A 19,183-nucleotide genomic window follows, 5' to 3' on the forward strand; every position below is an offset into this window, starting at 1 on the left:
ATCACGGAGATGCTATTAGAAACCACATTTTGCAAATGAGGGAAATAGTCTGAAAGAGGCTGGAAAAGTGCCCACTGCATGGGAGATACATAGTAAACACTAGTTTCCCTTCTCTCCTGGCCACAGGTTATAGCACATTGTAGGTCTTGAACCATTCTATGTTTCATAATCCTGTTCTGGAAGGTCTTAGGAAGTGATCCCTTCTCCTAATGAATGTGTCTGCTTTTCTACTTTTTCTGAAGGCTCAAGGATTACTGGTTATACGATGCTTTTTTCTTTTTCTATTTTTTTGGTGTGGCCAGAATCCCTTCCACTTTCTTGAAAGCATTTTGTCCCATGCAGCGGTTGTGGCCATGCATAAGAAACAGCAGGTGGTGCCAGATGACAGATGGTGTGGGAGCCCGTTCCCCAGTGGGAGGGGGCGCGAGCGAGCAGGCAGGCAGGCAGCTGCCAGGAGCTCTTCCCCGCTCGCTCCCGCCTCGCTCTCAGAAGCTGGGATCCAGACGCACGCGAGGCGCTGTCCTTTCAGCACCGCAAGCTCAGGCTGAGGAGGGAGGACTCCCGGCCATCCTCCTCCTCTTCAAATTGGCTTGAATCTGCTCTGACCCCCAAGAGTGCAGCACAGTAAGTAGGAATTTGTTTTTGCTATAACCACTCCCCAATATCCTCCAACCCCTTACCAACCCTTTCACCCCCATGACAGCCCTGTTTTGTCTAATAACGTTCCATCAGCAGGATTGATGAGAGAAATTCAGTTGTGCTAAGCTTTTAGGGGTGGGAAGGGAGCACCATTTGACTTCCAAGGGATTTGGAGATGAATAAATGTGATTTGTTTATTTAGTTGGCAATCTTGCAATGTGGGGGCTGCTAACTTTCCATGGAACCAAAAAAAAAAAAAAAAATGGCCCTTCGCTATTGAGGAAATGGAGGCATTCCATGGCTGAATAACAGGATCGGGCCAAGCCAGCCCGTTTTGTTTTAGGAAATTGCAGCTCATGTACAATCTACATATGCTGTAAAAGGGTAACCGTAGAGACACCAAATGTATTCATTGTGTTTTAGGGGTACTACTGAAGAAAAACCAATGTAATAAAATAGCAACCAGAGTGGGGGGGATGAAATTCATCATACTGCAGGGGGACCCTGAATAATGGATTCATTTTGCACTATGAAGAAGCTTTTCACTGGGATCGTATGAATACTTGAGCTCTAGTGTCTCAGGTGTTTGTTTCAAGCTTGTATTTTTTTGTGTGTAGGTCCGGGATTTTCCTTGAGTCCCCCAAATTTGAGGGCTGTTGAACCCCCAGGGCAGGTGGCATATTTTGATGATTAAAGAAGTTTTAATGGACAATGGGAATCATGTGAGAAAATCTAGTGGAAGAGCAATCACTGAGCACTAGATCGAAAGCCACCCGAGTGGAGCTGTTGAGGACAGCGCTATTTTCCCTGCCTCACCTCCTGCTGTAACCAGAACCCCACTGCTTGCCTTAGGTCTGGGAAGAAAGGCGTAAGGATGGTGAAGCTGAACAGTACCCCCAGCGAGAAGGGAACCAAGCCGCCTTCGGTTGAGGATGGCTTCCAGACCGTGCCTCTCATCACGCCCCTGGAGGTTAATCACTTGCAGCTGCCTGCTCCAGAAAAGGTAAAGCAGGTGCTCTTTCTCCCATCGGCTCCCCATTTCAGAAAATAAAGCAGCAAAAAATCCCACCCCAAGCCCTTTCATTCCCTCATCTGCCAAATACGCTCCCTTTCTTGTAAAACGTAGTTATTCCTTCCAGAGACAAGACATCTTTTGTGCTATTTCAGATTTATGGTAAGTGTTTACGCATTTTTTTGGTTCATATCTACATACACAGGCAAGCAAATTAATCTTTTCTTGTTAAAGTTTTATCACAGCAGATGAATACTAATAAGCTTCTAGATGATGACAGAGAAAATCCATCTCGATTATTTTGGGGAGGTGTTTCAAAAATTGACTGGTATAGATGTGAGGACAGAGAATTGGATTCACTCCAACAGGCACTCAATTGGCACCTGCTGAGGCCCTGTCCCTGTGCTAGGAGTTGGTTACAAAAAGACAAAATTACAAAATCTGTTTCCACTGTGACAAATCAATATAATGCATCCTGGTAAATGCTGTAACCGAGCATGACAAAGATTATGAGAGTGCATGGGTGGAAACAACTAAATTCTGTCTGGGTGGGGAGAGGGAGGGGAGGATTTGGGGCTGGGACAGGGAGGACAGGTTGGGTAAACTGCAGAGGAGAACATTTGAATTGGGCTTCTAAAGGTGAGTAACACTTGGATCCAGGTAGAACATGGGGGAAAAGACATTTTTAAGGCACAGGGCACACTTGTGCAAAGCATGGAGCGCTTTTAGGGAACAGTATAACTGCAAGAGAGTGTCTTTGGGGGAGGCGTGGCTGGAAATGAGTGACTGGCTGATGGCGCATCTCCTGACATGGGAGTAGTCCACGAAGAATGGAGGTGGGCGTTCATACAAAGGTGGGGAGTAGGGTGTTATGGACACATGGACACAGGTGGGAGAAACCGTATCTTTTAAGATCCCCCCGGGGCAACTTGGGGTTTTATTGTGTGAGCTTTTGCACGCCATAAGGGAGAGATTTGGAGGCCAGTGATGAAGTTCCCTGGCTGAAGAATGAACAATGGATCATTCCATCTGTTTGACTCTCTCATTGGCACCTGCAGGAGGGCATTGTGTGTCTTAACCAATTGGCTCCATCCAATCAACAGGAGAGAAGCCAAAGCTCCGTAAAGGGCCTGCCGGTTGGCTGGGGGTTGAGTAATTTGTTTTGAAAGTGCAGAGGTTGTCAACATGGGAATGAGCAGGGGTGGGGTGGCAGAAATAGAGAATTCTTGAGCCATCCTGAGAAACTGATGAAATCTTTAAAAATAAATTCCAAACAGGCAATTAACACTAAAGAAATGAGAGGGGATAGTATTAATAGAGTGCCTGCTACATGTATGTCAGAGATTCTTGGGTTTTGATTGCATATTAGAATCAGCTGGGGAGCTTTTAAAATTCCTGCTTCCTAGGCTACACCCCAGAACAATTCTATCAGTGTCTCAGGGGTGAGACCCAGAAATCAGTATTAATAAAATCTCCTCAGGTGACTCCTGCGTGTGGCCGAAGTTGCGAACCACTGTTTTAGGTGTGCATTACCCCTGGAAGTCAGGGATTATGCATTCACATTTACAGATGGGAATTTGGTGAGTTATCCAAGCTCACAGAAGGAGTAAGTAGAAATGCTAGAATTTGAACCCAGATATAAGTGGAAGTTAAATAAAAGAATGGAAGATATTCTCTTGAGGTGTTGTGAAGCCAACAGCTACAGCCTTGCAGAACTGCACGTCTGTCCCTGAGAGGTATGCAAAGAAAAGGCACTGTGGTGAGCTCCCCTCTCCCCCTAACCTTCCGTACTCCTGCAGATGAGCCAGAGATCACTGTGGCCTCTGTCTCCCCTTCCTCTCCCTACCCCATAGGGCTTTATTTTTTTCTTGAGAGGGCAGAGAAGCCCAATAACCCCTGAGCACCCAGTTCGGATGTTCCAGAAAGTTGTCCCCAAACCTGAAGGATAAATCCATTGTCTGTCATGGTAGACCTGCACTCATGGAAGGGGAAACCAGTGTATCCTGAAAGATGCAGTGGGTCCCAGTCCGACCACAAATCCCTTACGAGGGCACATCAAAGACTTCCTCTGATGCTCACGATAAAGTCCTTTACCAGGTGGACCTCAGTTTCCTCCTCTGTGAAGTGGGGAGAATCACACCTACCTCACAATGGTCAGAACAAAGTTAGATGTGGCCTCATACGTAAAGTGCCTGACACAAAACTAACTATAAGAGAATAACAGTTACCATTTTCAAGTGCTTCCTAAATGCTAGATGCTGTCCTAAGCTATATGTACACCACACATACACACACACACACACACACACACACACACACAATTTTCGTTCATCCTCTCAATAGTTAATAGGACTGAGTCAGGGAGTTGTTACTATGATCCATATTTTAAAGACACTCAGACAAAGAATGGTAAAGTAACATCCAAAAGCAAATAGTTAGTAAAGCACCCTGGGTGCAGAACCCAGGCGGTGTTGTTCCAGAACCTTCCACCTCAGCAGGAAGAAGGAGCGAGCTTGCCCCAGACTTGGTCTCCAGCTCGAGCTCAGTCTCTGCCTCACAGTGTGACTTGATTCTTCTCCCTTGGGTCTCTGCCTTCTCTGAGTGGGGAATTGTATTAGCAGTTTTCTGTGCTAATATTTAGTTTTATAATCATTACAAGAGTAAACATGTTTTTCCCCCAGATGTTAGAACAGATGTGCTAAAAGTAAATTCTACTCAAGAAGGCAAAGCCCCTCTAAATGCTTAGAAGGGTGTGGTAGCCACCAGCACAGACGCAAGCCGCCTGGTCAGGTGGGCTCGGATCCCTGTTCCCACTCTTACCAGCCTACTTGGTTGAGGACTTGGTACAAGCTCTTAAGCTGCTCCGCCTGCGCCTCCTCTCGTGCAAAATGGGCATGGTAATTCCGGGACTCCCCTCCCAGGCCTACTGCAGAGAAGGCGAAGGGAGCCTGACACAGGCCCAGCCCTCTGATTAGGGTCAGCCAGACGGTGAGCGCTGGACACCGAGGGGGTTAATAGAAAGACATATATTCGACCCCGGTGTGAAGTCATGGCTTTCCCTTTTGAAGATGTAACCTACGGAATGCGCTTGGTGTGTGATGCTGGAAATCATCTTTAGAGTCATTCATACTAAATGCCCTGTAGCAGTACAGAGTCAGAACGTCAGGAGAAAGTGTGTGGAGGATAACTGGAGAGGGTGGGCATGTCTGAAGCACTTGCTCTGGGCTGGGGAGTGGCTATGCTGGGCATTCATGTCTGTTACTTTAGTTAATCTTCCCAACACCCTCTGAGGCAGGTTTTAGTACACCCATTTCACTGATGAGGAAGCTGAGGCTCAGATGAATGGAAGTGGCCTGCCCAAGCCTCACAGATGAAGAGTGGAAGGGCTGGGGTTAGAACCCCAATGTACCCAATGCCCCAACTTTCCCCTCTGCGCTATGCTGCCTTAAGTGGTGAGAAGCCCCTGCCCTGGGAGAGTCTCCCAAACTCTACAGTCCTCGTGTGTGGCCATAGCTGCCGCTTGGCTCTCCCCTAGGCCGGCTCCTGGACCTGCAGGGGGGCCTGGTGCTTCTCCAGCAAGAACACCGCAGCCTCCAAAGCCTCCCACCCTGCCCAAGCTGGAGAGATTGTCACCTGCCTTGGAGAGGGGGGCCCGGCTCATGCTCGTCTCCTGTCTCTTCTCCCTGTCACTCTGCTCTGCTCTCCATGCTGCTCCTGAGCTTCCTGGGGCTGTGACCAGGTCTGTCTCCCACGGAACGCTTTCCATCCCCGCATCCCCACAGGCTACCATCCCCAAACCTTCCCTCTGCTTTCTAGCCCTCATTATGGGGCCTGCATGCATCCCCTCCCACCGTGGCCTGGCACAGCAGCCTGCCGGACCTACACGGGCACCGTTCTCAGTGGGGGCTGTTTTGCCTGCCAGGGGGACATTTAGCAATGTCTGGAGACATTTTTGTCACAACTGGAGGGAGGATTCTACTGCCATCTTACTAGTAGAGGCCAGAAATGCTGCTAAATATCCTACAGTGCACAGGATGGCCCCACCCTTGTCCCCCAAAAGAATTATCCTGCCCCAAACGTCAACAGTGCCGAGGCTGAGAAGGCCTGCCCTGGAGTTTCCCACGCTCTCCAGGTGTCGGTACCTCCTCCTCCTGAACATGCTGTTCTTTCTGTCCAAAATGCCCTTCTCACCCCTTTGCTTGTCTAAGCCAATACTCATCTTCCTGACCCAGTTCTGACAGGGGCCCTCCTGGACCCCTTCCCTGGCCACCCATAAGTACAGCAGCGGTTGTGCTTATCACACTGGCAGGTGTTCACCCACGTCTGTCCCTCCCTCCCTCCAACCAAGCTCGTTGGGTACCGTGTATGTACCAGGCACTGTGCTAGGCTATGGATACACGGCCATGAAAAGACAGCATGGCCACTGCCTTTGTGGAGCTTCCAGTCCAATGGGGAAGAGGGACTTCAAGCAAGCTATCAAACAAATGCAAGTGCATATACGCACATTGAGAGAAGGGCTATAAACGAAAGAATAAGGTGCTGTAATGTAAGGATAGATAAAATGTAGGGGGACCTAATTATGATGGGAGGATGGCCAGGAAACAGCGCTGGCTGAGACCTGGGGGTGGGTCGGCACGGGCAGCAGGCGGCAGGGGGCGGCCTGCGGGCAGGCACTGAGGAGGGCGGAGGAGCAGTCAGGGCCCAGGTGGGCCACTGCATGCCTGGCGAAGGGGACATTTAGAGGATGAGGCAGGGTGGGTACCAGTTCATGTGGGGCCTGGTGTCATTTTTGGGAAGGGATTTGAAGCTGGAGAGAAAGAGGATCAGAGTTGGATTTTGGCTGGATTGCTCTGGCTGCTATGGGCCACCGTAGGGACAAAAGACAGGCTCAGCCTCATGCGCGGTCTTCGGGGCTCCTCTGCCTCTTTCCTTCCTATCAGTCCTCCATGCAGAGTAGTTTCCCCCCATATAGGGGGGCCTGGGTGTCCTGCAGCACCCCCACCGTGAATGGTGGAAGAAAAATGTGGAAGCCAGGAGGCCAGAGAGAAGGCCACTGCCGTGTCCAGGAAGGATGGTGGGGGCTTGGAGGGGGCAGTGGCAGCAGGAACGGGCAGGCAGGTGGTGTGTGCACACGGAGCCAGGTGGGCTGGGAGGAGAGTTTGCTTTCTGCTCTGTCTGTGCACTAGGCCTAAGGCCCCGCCTCTGCGTCGCCTCGGTAGCATTAGGCCTGGCACGCAGTGGGCAGTGAGGAACACGGGGCTGAACAAGGCCCCCTCTCTTGTTTAGCTTGACACCGGGCTCAATTTCTGCACTTGGCAGGTGGGGAAATCGACTCGAATCTGAGCAGTTGGGTGGCTTCCTCCAGGCCGTGGGAGTGAAATCTTGAGAAGCTGGAACACTAATCTGCAGACATCAAATTCCAAGGCATGCCTTTGGGGCCTTGCTGCCTTTGGTTTATTGAAGTAACTACAGTAACCCAGATGTCCCCTCAACCCCTTTGTGAGGCTGCTGCTGTTCTCCCCATTTTACAGAGGCGGAAACAGTCTCAGACAGGCGGAATGCTGCCCTAGGACGCACCACGGGGAAGCAGGGCAGCAAGATCTGCACACAGGTGTGCCGAGACATGCCAGCTACTAGGGGGCAGGTCTGCAGAAAGCAAACCTCAGGCCCGGGCAAAGCCTCAGGGGAACATTGTCCTCTCCTGCCAAGCTATGGGTGAACTTTCCTTTCTGTTGATGATGAAGTCTTTGTGCGTCCTGAAGGAGGTGGGCTCACTGATTGTGTGAGGAAAGGACAGCAGACATTTAGAGACCCATGACTGATGTTTGGCAGGCCTCAAATTTCGCACGGTAGACCACATGCACCTTGCAGTCCAGGAGACCTGGGTTCAAATCTCAGCTAAGCTATTCACTTACTATGTGACTTCAGGCAAATTGCTTAGCATCTCTGGGCTTCGTGTTTTTTTTTTTTTTACAACTCTAATATAGCCATAATATTTACCTAACAAGGTTACTGTGGGGGCAACAATGTGACAATTGTCTAAGGGGCCTAGCTCAGTGCGTGGCACACGGAGGGCTCTCACTGACAGTTCCCTTTCTTCACTGCACATGCAGAATGTGTCTCTTAAAGACGATAGTTTTGGAAAAAGACTGAAAAAGCGGCACATGCCAAGAAGGATGGGGTTTGAGGGGTGGGCCTGACAGGGGATACGTGGAAGGATACAGGGCAGAGGGAATGCCACTCCTGCCACTGAGGCCTGCCACCTTCCTGGCCTCTCCCTTGGCTTCCTGCAGGGTTTCCTTTTCTCTCCAAGACATGGATCAGAGAGTGTCAGCCTTGCCCCAGGGAGCAGCGGAAACGCACGTCTCTGCAGGCTGCGGCCCTCCAGCCCCCTGTGCTTCAGACACTCTCAAGAGACGGATTAGAAATCACCCTAAATTGGGGCAAGGGCTCTGACTAGGCAGTTTCAGCAACTAGATAGAAAATGACCAATAAACATTAAAAAGAATTCTCTATAATTTAAAAACATAATTTTAAACAAAATACAATTTTTTACCTATCAGATTGGCAAAAAAAATAAATTTGATAATGCCTAGTGTTGATAATGCTGGGGACAAACAAACCTGTCCTCAGTTCACTCTGCTTGATTACATAATGTGATGCAATGTGCAATGTTTTTCAGAGGCTATTTTGATATCGTCTACAAAATGTAAACCGTAGACACCATTTGACTGGTATGCTTCCTACTGGTGGGAAGTTACCCAGTGGGTATATTTTTTTAAGCATGCAAAGGCCTGTCTGTATTTTAAAAAACTGGGAACAGCTTGGACTGTTGATGAGAAGGCCCTGGTTGAACAAGCTCTGGTGGGTGGATGCGGGCCGCTAAGCAATTGTTACGAGAACCAGGCAGATCTGTATGTGCTAACGTGGAAAGCAGCAGCAGACCGGTGCTCAGTAAAACAATTTTAAAGAGAGTGGTATGGAATGATCCCATTTGTGGAAACACACAGAGTGTGTGTATGTTTTATTTTTATAATTCATAAAACAGTTTTGGAAGGACACACAGAAACCGTTAAATGTTTGGGAAGTAGGGATGGGATAGGCAGGGCCTGTTGGAAGAATTTTATTCTATAATTTTCATCTTTTTTTTTTTTTACCATAAGCATGTATCAAATTTTCTATTTAAAAAAATCATCCCCATTTCACAGATGGTGAAACAGTCTCAGGGAGCTGATGTGACTTGCTCACTTTCACACGTGGAGAGAGCAATGTGGTGTGAGCCAGCGTCCCTGCACGTACAGTGTGGTGTTACCATGGCGTAGTTTGAATTCAAATCCTAATCCACCACCTGCTTGCTGTGTGAACCTGGGCAAGTTTATTACCTACTCTGATTCTCTGTTTCCTCATGGCAATAACATCTTCCTCTAAGAACTGTTGTAAGGATGAAATGGGAAAAGTACATGTCAAATGTTTATCACAGTGCTCAGCACATAGTAAATGTTTATTAGAAAGCTGTTACTATTATTGTTGCTGTTATTAACATTATCATCATCATCAATTCAGTCCCAGAATGAGGTCCTCTGTTCAGAGCACACATGGCTACAGACAGCAAGGAAAGTTGAGCAGTGCAGTGGGGTGGCCTGGACCACGGAGGACCCAGGTGGCAGAGCTGTGGGCCTCCACTGTGATGGTTCCAGCTGAGGCAGCTCACCTCTGCTCAGGGCAGAAAGATCTGGAAGCCCTTATAGAGGACCCCACAGAGAGCACCTCATCTTGCCCCATACTATGCCTTGTCATTGAATTGAGGAGTCATAGACTTGCTACACTAGATGGTTCGTTTGAGGCCATATTGGCCAAAATTTCATTCTGCCTCTGAGAAAACAAAGGCCCGACAAGGAAAAGAAACGTCATTCCATGGAAAGAGCTCTGGACTAGAAGTTGTCAGCTTCATACTAGAGACCTGCTTCTGACTCTGTGTTTCTGTGTGTCCTGTAGCAAACCCCTTCCCTCTCTGGGCCCCAACTCCCCCTCTGTGAAGTGATGGCGTTGGACAACACTGCCGCTAAAGTCCTTTGAGCTCTGACCTTTGACCCTGTGTTCTGGGCCTAATACCAAGCTTAAGGGCTTGACGTAAGGGAAAGACTCGAACCCAAAGAGGGAGTGTGGAGTGAGGTGTGTGGGCTGCAAAAGGAGAAGAGCTCCCAACTAAGGCCTCAGGCTCCATCTGGGTATCTCCACCTTCTCTCTTTAGAAATAAATTTATTCGTCCCCTCATTTAATGTTATTTATGGAGCCCCCATTATGTCCTGGGTTCCGTAGGCTCAGAGATCGAGTGTTAAGTTTAATTCTTGGCTCTGCCTCCTAGTGGCTGTATGAGGTTGCTACGTCATTTCTGCTCTCTGAGACTCAGGTTTCTCATCTGTAAAATGGGTATAATCCCTTACCTCATAGAATGATTGAAAGGAATTTCTGAGATATAGGATGCAAAGTTGTTGCATAATGCCAGGCACACAGTGGGTACCTTTTAAAAAAAAACAATGATGGATAGGAAAGAGCTCGATACTCTTGAGTTTCAATAGTAGCTCACGCACTTACCAGTCATTTGATCATAGGGAAGAGATTGAACTCTCTGAGGCTACAGTTCCTCATCTGAAAAATGGTAATAATAATCATGATTTCAAAGGATAGTACTGGGGCTTGGAGAGAATGCAGCCAGGAGAATCGTGAGAACTGAGCGAATGCCCATCAGGAGGGCACCAGCATGTGTCTGGCACACAGTAGGCGTGCAGCGGCCAGCCATGCACTGTCCTGGCTCTGAACCTCTCTCCTCACTCCAGGGATGAGCTGGATGCAGCTTGCATCTGTTTTTGGCCTGTGCAAGTCCAGCTCATAAAAATGCAATCTTGTTCCTTGTCAGCTCTTCCATGCTTTGATTTACTGTTCCTGCCAATCCTGGGGCCTCTCCATGTGGGAACCTCTTCATTATTGATAATCCCGGGAAGTAGTATTTTAAATTTTTATGATCTGTACTTTGCACCATCTGAACCACCATGTATTATCTGGCCTTGCCAGCAAAATGGGAATTATATCCAGACGAGGGGTCCTTTAGGAATAATTTATCCCATTTTCACAATGCCAATTATGTTAAATTATGTTCTTTCTATTAGCAGCTGACAGGACAATGGGGGACCAATGTGTAAATATGAAAAGAAAACGAAGTTATTACTTTGCCCACATCCACAATGATATTTAAAAAACCTCAAGTTTCATTTGTCCAAATATCTATAAATCACACTTTTAATAATAAAAAAGTAGAAAGAATGTTTCCTCTCCCCTCTCCACTTCTCCCATTTCTACTATTAATCAAGGCACTCAGGCTCTGTTTTGCTCCATTTTTTTTTTTTTAACTGTGGGGAAAATGAAGAGTGTCCAGAAAAGAGCTTTTCTTTGCAAATTTATTTTTCTCTCTCTCTCTCTGCTTATGCAAGCTGTTCCTCCAAGGTAAAATTAGTAATGATTGGCTAACATTCCTTATGCTTTTCCCTTCATAGTACCAAAAAAAAGTAACTGTTACTGTATCTTTTATAGAAGGGAAATGTTCCTGGCTGCGCTCCATAGGAACAAAACACCAGGCTGCATGAAATTCCCATAGCTGGTTGGTCTCAGTGACCGTGTAGCTGTGTTTCCCGCTCCCTGCGCCTGTCCACACTGTGTGTCTCCACGATGGTCAGAGGCTTCTCCGCTGCCTGCCATGCACGTCTGGAAAGCCATTCCTCTTGCTTATAACCCTTCTGCAGCTCCTCACTGCCCTCACGTCGACCTTCAAGGCGCTCAGCTCGGCATTCAGAGCCTCTGTGCGCCCCTCCGGCTCCATCTCTGTCACCTCCTCACCTCCCCAGCCCCATTCTCTGGCTACTCAGAGCCGCCTCTTTGTAGTTGCCCAGGTGTCTTCTCAACGTCTGCTGGTATATGCCTCTCCCTCTGTCTAGAAAGATCTTTTCTCTGGGGTTGGGGAGGCAAGAACGGAAACAAGGAAGCTGGCCGGAGTGAAAGTCCCCAGAGAGACGATGATGCCCTAGAGTAGGGTGGAGGCCGTGCGACTGGACAAATGGGTCGATTTGGGAGAAATTTTTGAGGAAGCTGGAGCTGGAATAGAAGGAATGATGGGATGAATTTGGGGGCTGAAGGGGAGGGATCATAAGAGATTCTTTTATCTGGTTTGTCATAAACAATGGTGTGGATAGTGCTGCTGTTTTCTGAGCTGGGGATTGCATGGGATGACAATGCTGAGGTGTGGTGGTCAGGGCAGGACGGAGAGGACCCAGGAGCTTTGCTGTGGGTGTTGTAAATGTGGTCGTGTCGGCCCAAGGGCAAATGGCCAGTAGGGTAATCTGGGTGTTAGTTGAGGTCTGCACGGAGGTGAAAATTTGAGAGTCATGGGAATAAAAGATGGACTTAGCAGTGATGGGAGCAAGTGGGATTACCCAGAGGTGGCTTATGGAACAGAAGGGAAGAAGAGTGGTCGTGACCTGGCCTTGAGAACTCCCAACACTGAGGGTTCAGGCAGGAGGAGGAGCCTGAAGGGGAGCTGAGGAGAGCCAGCCAGCGTGGCAGGAAGACAGCCAAGGGGGGACTGCCACCGACCCAAGGGAGGGGAGCGTTTTATGGAGCAGGGAGAGAAGGAACCTGTGAGAGCCAACTGAGAGGTCCAAGAGATGGGGCAAGCACCGTCCATCTGTTCCGGGCAGACGGGCCAAGGCCTTTTGAAACGGGGCTGGGAGTCTAAAGAGCGAACACGTCCTCAGCGGAGAAGGTTAAACTGCAAGTAGCAGCCAGGGCTGCTTTTGGAGAAAAGGTGGCTGAGCTCGAGAGAGGAGCAGACGACTGTGGCCTCACGTGTGTGGTGTCCGGCACCCTCCTGTCCCGGGGCCTATGTTTGAGCTCTGGGGTTCGAGGTGTGAGGCACTGAAGCCAGAAGAGCTGTTTTCATTAGAAAGTCTCTCAGCCCAAGCAGCATTTCATGGGAGCTCAGAACAAAGCAGGGCATGGATTTGAAGAGAGGCCTGTGGTCCTAGCTCTGTCTAAATTCAGAACCCCCTAACCCATTACTGCAAATGGTGAATGGTAGATGTTTGAAATAAATATATTATATAAAAATTATATATAAATTATTATACATATATTTGAAGCTGATGTAAATGAAATAACACAGTATATAGGAAAACTTTTTGGTGTCTGATTTCTTTTGTTCAATGTAATGTCCATGAGATTCATCCACGGACGTGTAGTAATTGCTGGGAGGCATTCCATTTATGCATAAGCCACAATTTTTCCATATTCCTCTTAGTGGACATTTGAGATGTTCTTAGTTTTGAGCTATTATGAAAAAAGCTGCTATGAATGTTTTTGTGTGTATCTTCTGGTGGACTCATTATATTTTTGAGCTGACTTTTTGCTGACACCTAGGAAAGCTATTGATTTTTGGTATGCTTATTTAGTACTTGGCTATCTTATTAAATTCTAATAGCTTTTTCAGTTCATTTTCTTGGGTTTTCTTGGAACACATTTGTATCAGATAGAAAGCTTTTAGTTTCAAGTAACAGAAAACTCAACCCGAATTGGATTAAGGCCCAAAGAGTATGTATTTGCCCCCATAACTGATTGCAGAGCCCAGTGTGAGTCTAGCTTCAGGAAAGGTGTGATCCAGGGCATAGGATATCATCAGGGCCCATCTCCATTTCTCTGGGTTCCTGTTGGCTCTACCATCCTTGGGTGCTGCTTGGGCTCTACCATCCTTTGTCCTGGCTTCCCCTAGGAGTGGCAACAATTGCTACAGCAGTTCTAGAATTCAAGTCCTCACCAAACCATCCAGAGGAACAGCATGCTCTGAGGATACCCGTGAAGACCAAGGAAGCTTCTTTCCTCAAGATCCTAGTCAATACTGCCTCATATCTCATTGGTCCAAATTCGGTGACATGCTCGTGTCTGAGCCAATCAAAATGTGGGATAAACAGGATAGTATGCCCTTATTGGCTCAACTTCATGAGGGACCACCCCTGTCATTAAGGGAGGAGTCAATCCCACCAAACCACATGGGCGCCCCAAAGTGGGGCAGGGGTAGGTTCTTGAAAGGAATATCAGGCAGCTTTCGAGTGGAGAAAAAAATGGATGCTAGAGAAGCAATCTCAAAATGAGTATTATTATGAGAATAAGAATGATATTCATGGTCTCATTCTGACAGGAATATTTTTTAGTTCTGTCTCTTGCCTCAACGTGTTGGCTAGAACACAGGGTCTTTTAAGTTTACGCAGAATGGAAATGGTTTTGAGCTCTTTCAGAAGCTCTGGGAAGGATGTGTATAAAAATAGTGAGGCAGAGGGAAAGACGAAGAAACAAACGCTTCTTAACGTTTGCCTGTGATGTGGAGATGCTCACGGCCAGTCAGAGGGCTACGGATTGGGAAGGGAGGCATCACACCAAGAGATTACTGAGACAGACTGGACCACGGAGGAAGGTGAGCTCGTTTTCTATTGCTGTGTAACAAATTACCAAATGTTTAGTGCTTTAAAAAACCCCACAAATTTATTATCTCACGGTTTTTTTTAGATCAAAAGTCCAGGCACAGGTTAGCTGAGTTCTCTGCTTGGGGTCTCACAGTCTGAAATCAAGGTGTTTGCTAAGCCGCATTCTCATCCAGCACTTGGGCTCCTCTTCCAGGCTCATTCAGGTTGTTGGCAGATTTCAGCTCCTTGCGGTTGTAGGACTGAGGTCCCCCTTTTCTTACTGGCTGTCAGCCAAGGGTTGTCCTCAGATGCTGGCTGTGTGACCCTCTCTTGACCTGTCAGTTTAACTCTTCAAGGTCAGTGTAGAATCTCTTTAAGTCTGCTATCTTGCAGTTTTATATAGCGTAATGTAAGCATGAGAGGGACTATCCCATCATGGTCACAGGTCCTGCCCGCGCTCTTGAGGGAGGAAATTATACAGCACGTTTACGCCAGGGGGCAGGAATCTTCAGAGCTGTCTGAGAACACTGCCTATCACAAAAGGCAATTATTACCCTAAGGCTCCCATTGACCAGGAAATAGATCTATTATTATGCATATAATAATAGAGGTATTATATGTATATTATATGTAATACATACATATACATGCATGGGGAGATGAAATTATAAATCCAAGTTTGTTAATATTTATAAAAATGTGGATTCAGAGAAATGATCAGATATCTAATTTTTCTATACCACTTCATAATCTGATAGTTGATCTAGTGGTATCCAAAATATTTCTAATAACTAGAATTTGTAGAATATTATTTCAGTTCACAAAGCATTTTGTCTGATCCCAGAATGATGCGAATTAGCCTATGAGCCGTGCTTTGGCATTTCCTCTTGTTTCCATTAGCTCTTGACTTGACTCCCACATTCCCATCACAGTTCCTATGCCAGCAAAACAGGTACTTGTAGATCACATGCTGTTTCACATTTCTGTTTCTTTGGCCATGAGCTTCACTTTGCAGAAAATGTCTTCCCTTGCCTTATCCACCTAGGAAACTTCTATTCATCCTTCAAAACCCTTTTTGTTTCAGGCAGGGCAGTCAGGGGCATGCTTGAACAGCAGTGTTCTTTAGAAGTCCTTGTGCTGCTCTTGACAGTCAGGGTACGATGTAGCTGTAGGCTGACAGGTACAAGCCAGGCTCAGCTCCACATCTGCCTCAGACATCCACGGAAGCAAATGTGACAGCACCCCAAGGCAGTGTTTAAATAAACGTTTGTTATTGAACGGTCAGAGTGTCTGATGTGCATTAACTCACTTACGCCTCACAACAACCCAGCGAGATGGTTTTGCTTATTTCTCCATTGTATAGATGAGAAAACCAGGATGCAGAAAGTTTAAATGACTCACCCAAGGTCACCAGCCACTAAGTGGTAGAGCCAGGATTTGAACCCAGCTCACATTTGTGCACACCCGCTACGATACTGACAATATTGCTGTCTGCCTCATAGCATAGAATTAAGTGAGCTAATGCATGTCAAAGCCTCAGTGCCTGCTATATAGTAAATGTAAAAAGTATGAGAATTATTTTTCCTACCTATGGTACAGAGGCTCCTGTTTTCCTATTCTTTGGGATAAGAGATAGGAAGAAAATAAAAATATCAGAACATCCTTCTGCCCTGCCCCCTCCCTCAAGGCCGCCTCTGTGTTTGGCTGCACCACTCCCCTATTTAAAGGGGCTCTCCTTTTGTTGTTTGGAGGGACAGACTGCAAAGAAGGGGGTCGCAACAGCAGAATTTCCATCTGGAAATGAGTTCTCGAGGTGAGGGAGGGAGGGGTGTTGATGGGCTGCGGCCCAGGGCCTCCTTAACCAACATGTTTAAGTGCCACATGGTAGATGTTAATATATGGTAGTGCTTTTCCCAGCCCTTCCTTTCTGAGCTTCATTGAGTCGATGGCATGCATGTTAGACTTTAAAGAACATTCTTCAAAGAAGAATTCTTGCTCTAGTCAATACACTTGAATTGTCTCCAGGGAAAGTTGGTTTGAGTTTTCAGTGAAAATTCTGTTAATTTAAGCTATAATGGTAAGTAAGAGTGATCATGGTTAGAAGATTGCTTCCTTGTTGCTGTGTGACCTTGGACAAGTGGCTTAGCATCTCTGAGCTTCAGTTTCCTTCTCATGGAAATGGAAATAGTAGTGGTACATAGGTAAGGTATATGAAATGTTTGATCTGGTTCTGGAACATAATAAATAGTTCAAAAAAATTGCTCATTATTATCTTATTTAACTCTCAAAGCGACCTTATTGAACAGGTATATGATTGTGATGATTGTCCATATTTTACAGGTGAGACCGTGAGGCTCCGACAGCTTCTGTGGGCCTCCTGGTACTGCAGTAGTACCATGTGGATGGTAACTAGGCAATAGTTATTGGTTATCTGTCAGGTTTCTTTTTCTTTCACTTTGCCTGTGCAGTGGGATGGAGTTCCATACACGTCTTGTCAGGTTGACAGCAAATCTTGATAAGATATTAACCACCTCTGCACAAAATTTAGACTTTAGAAAAATAGGATGATACAATAGATCCAATAGACCTTTATATTTTCCTTTGCACGAGTCCCCAAATCAAATTGAAATTAAGTATGTGCACAAAGGCCTAGATATAGGATCTTCATCGTAACTTGTTTATATAACAAAAACTGTGGAAACAACTTACACGCTCAACAATTGAAGATTGATTAGATCAATTGTAGTATGCACATGAAGTGGGATGTTACTCTAAGTCAAAAGGCAAAATGAAATCATATATTTGTCTACATTGGAAAATCAGGAAGAAGGTACAGTGTTGTGTAATAAAAGCAGTTTATAAACCACTTCATAAAGTATGAGTTCATTTCATAAAAAGAAAATATGTTTTCATAAATATTACATATATATATAATTTGCACATATAAGAGTCTGTAAAAACATCTGGGAAGGCATAACCAAAATTGTCACCTGTGGTTGTCTCTGTTGGAATGGGGAGGTACTACGAATAATTCGAATTTTTTTCATGTGTGTGTTTGGGAAGGGGGATTCTTTGTTTTCTGATCTTTATGCCATGTATATAATAAATTCTGGTTACTAAAAAAAAAAAAAAGAAAGGGAAAGAATAATGCTTGAAGTCTGCATGTGTGCTGACACCGATCAAACCTTTCAGGTGATTGTGAAGACAAGAACGGAGTATCAGCCGGAGCAGAAGAACAAAGGGAAGTTCCGGGTGCCGAAAATCGCTGAATTTACGGTCAGTTTCTTGATGGTGTAACAGAAAGAGTAAAGGTGAGGCTGCCTGCAGCCAACTCAGCACATCTCACGCTCGTGGAGCAGGTGCTGCTTGCTGGGGACTGGGAAGATGATGTAGGCTGTTTCTAGAGGGTTTCTTGAAGCCGCATGGTCTGGGTCACTGAGTCTAATCAAGTAACAAGAGCTCTGCCTCTGAGGTCTGTCAAGCCTCTTGTGCTCTGGGATGCTCTGATAAACTTGATCATTGATAAACGCCCCTTTTATTCCTTCTCCTTTCTCCTGGTCCTTTCTTCCTGCTTTTCCATCATAATCGCCAGGAAGTGTAATTGGAAATGCAGGAAGAAACTCAAGTTTCTGTCCTTGGATATGGTTGCAACAAATAAGAAAAAGGAAAGCAAAGCTGGCTTCCTGGTGGTAAAACCCTGATGGTTGACTTTCTGTTTCTTGGTGGGGTGGGGAGGGGGACTAGGAGCACTGATCAATGTGTATCACTAGTTGTGATGAGTCGCATGAAGGAGCCAGAAGCATGCTGAGGGCGAAGTCACTTAGGAAGTCGCTTAGGAGCTGAGATAGAAGTGGGAACGGGCACAATGGTGCTGGTGGCTGAGGGGAGCACAGCTTGTGCAAAGGCCATGTGGCTGGAGGGAGGCTAGCCCCAGCACTGAATAGGAATGAGAACAGCCAGGCTGGGCTCTGCGAGTGGGGCAGGGGGCAGACCAGGATGAGGCAGGAGAAGTGGGCAGAGGGAAGACAGTTCCAGGCCTTACAGGCTGTATGGAAGGTTTTAGGTTTTAACACCAAAAGCAACAGGAAGCCTCTGCAGGACTTCAAGAAGAGGAGGGACATGACTGAATTTGCGTTTTAGAAAAAGCATGTTGGCTTTTGTGTGGCTAACGGAGTGTAGTGGGCAAAAGGGAGACTATTAGGCTACTGCAGTCGTCTAAGTAGAAAAACGATAGTGGCTCAGACAAGGATGGTTAGCAGATGGACAGATGCAGACAGCCCTAACAGATATTTAGGAGGCAAAGTCAGCCATGGAGGCAGGTGAACAAGTGGTTCCGTGAATGGTTATTGTAGTAGTCTGGCTGGGCTTGGGCCTTGTTTCTGCTAGCCGTGCAGACATGAGCAAGTTGCTGAACCTCATTTATCAAATGGAGACAGTAGTAGGGTTACTGTGAAGGTGAAGTGTGGAATTCATGCAAAGCACTCGGGTGTATACAGGATAAGTACACAATTACTAGTAGCTATTTTGTGTCAACTGGAACTGGGGGCTTTGAAAGTGAACACGACCCTTGGTTGGTTATCTGGGAATTGGAGTGTGTGTGTGGCTATTGGTCTGTTCCTGTCTCTTCTCCTTGCTCAATCTATGTCGGAGCAGCTGGGTGTGGCCCCTGAGGGGAGTGTGGCACCTCTGTGTGCATCCCCTGGATGGCAACCCCCTCCTTGCGGGCAGGGGCTACTCTTATTTATTACTGTGCTTCAGTGTCTGGCCCATAGCGTCGTGGGCCCAGCGGATATGGGCCTGGCCCCAGCGACACTCAAGGACCTGCAGGAACAGCACATACCTGCAGGAATGAGCGCCTGGCTTTGAGGGGAGGCCTGGGCTGTCTTGGAGCTCCAGACCAGGGCGTCAAGCTGACCTGTCCTCATGCATCATGAGAAAATATACCCAGATTCACACACAAGAATGCCTATTGCTGTGCTATTTATAAAATCGGAGTATTGGAAACAATGCTAGACTGTCAACAACTTTC

At 46.8% G+C, this 19,183-nt stretch overlaps 1 protein-coding gene across 4 annotated transcripts in view; it reads left to right on the top strand.

Annotated features, from left to right (window-relative positions):
* The first annotated feature begins 390 nt into the window (after positions 1 to 390).
* The window catches only part of LOC105814661 (neuron-specific protein family member 2), a 57,298-nt gene continuing 38,505 nt past the window's right edge, over positions 391 to 19,183 (top strand). The window contains exons 1-3 of one of the 4 annotated variants that reach the window (XM_012649725.1): positions 391 to 624; positions 1,492 to 1,642; positions 17,347 to 17,430. In XM_012649725.1, coding sequence (XP_012505179.1) covers positions 1,514 to 1,642; positions 17,347 to 17,430 — 213 coding nt within the window. In that variant the 5' untranslated portion in view covers positions 391 to 624; positions 1,492 to 1,513. Of the gene's footprint in view, positions 629 to 886; positions 958 to 1,435; positions 1,643 to 17,346; positions 17,431 to 19,183 lie in introns of those variants that run through there. The other 3 variants (XM_012649727.1, XM_012649726.1, XM_012649728.1) reach the window with 3 other exon arrangements.

This window comes from Propithecus coquereli, unplaced genomic scaffold (genome assembly GCF_000956105.1).
Source record: "Propithecus coquereli isolate 6110/MARCELLA unplaced genomic scaffold, Pcoq_1.0 Scaffold301, whole genome shotgun sequence".
In the NCBI taxonomy this organism is placed as follows: Eukaryota; Metazoa; Chordata; class Mammalia; order Primates; family Indriidae; genus Propithecus; species Propithecus coquereli.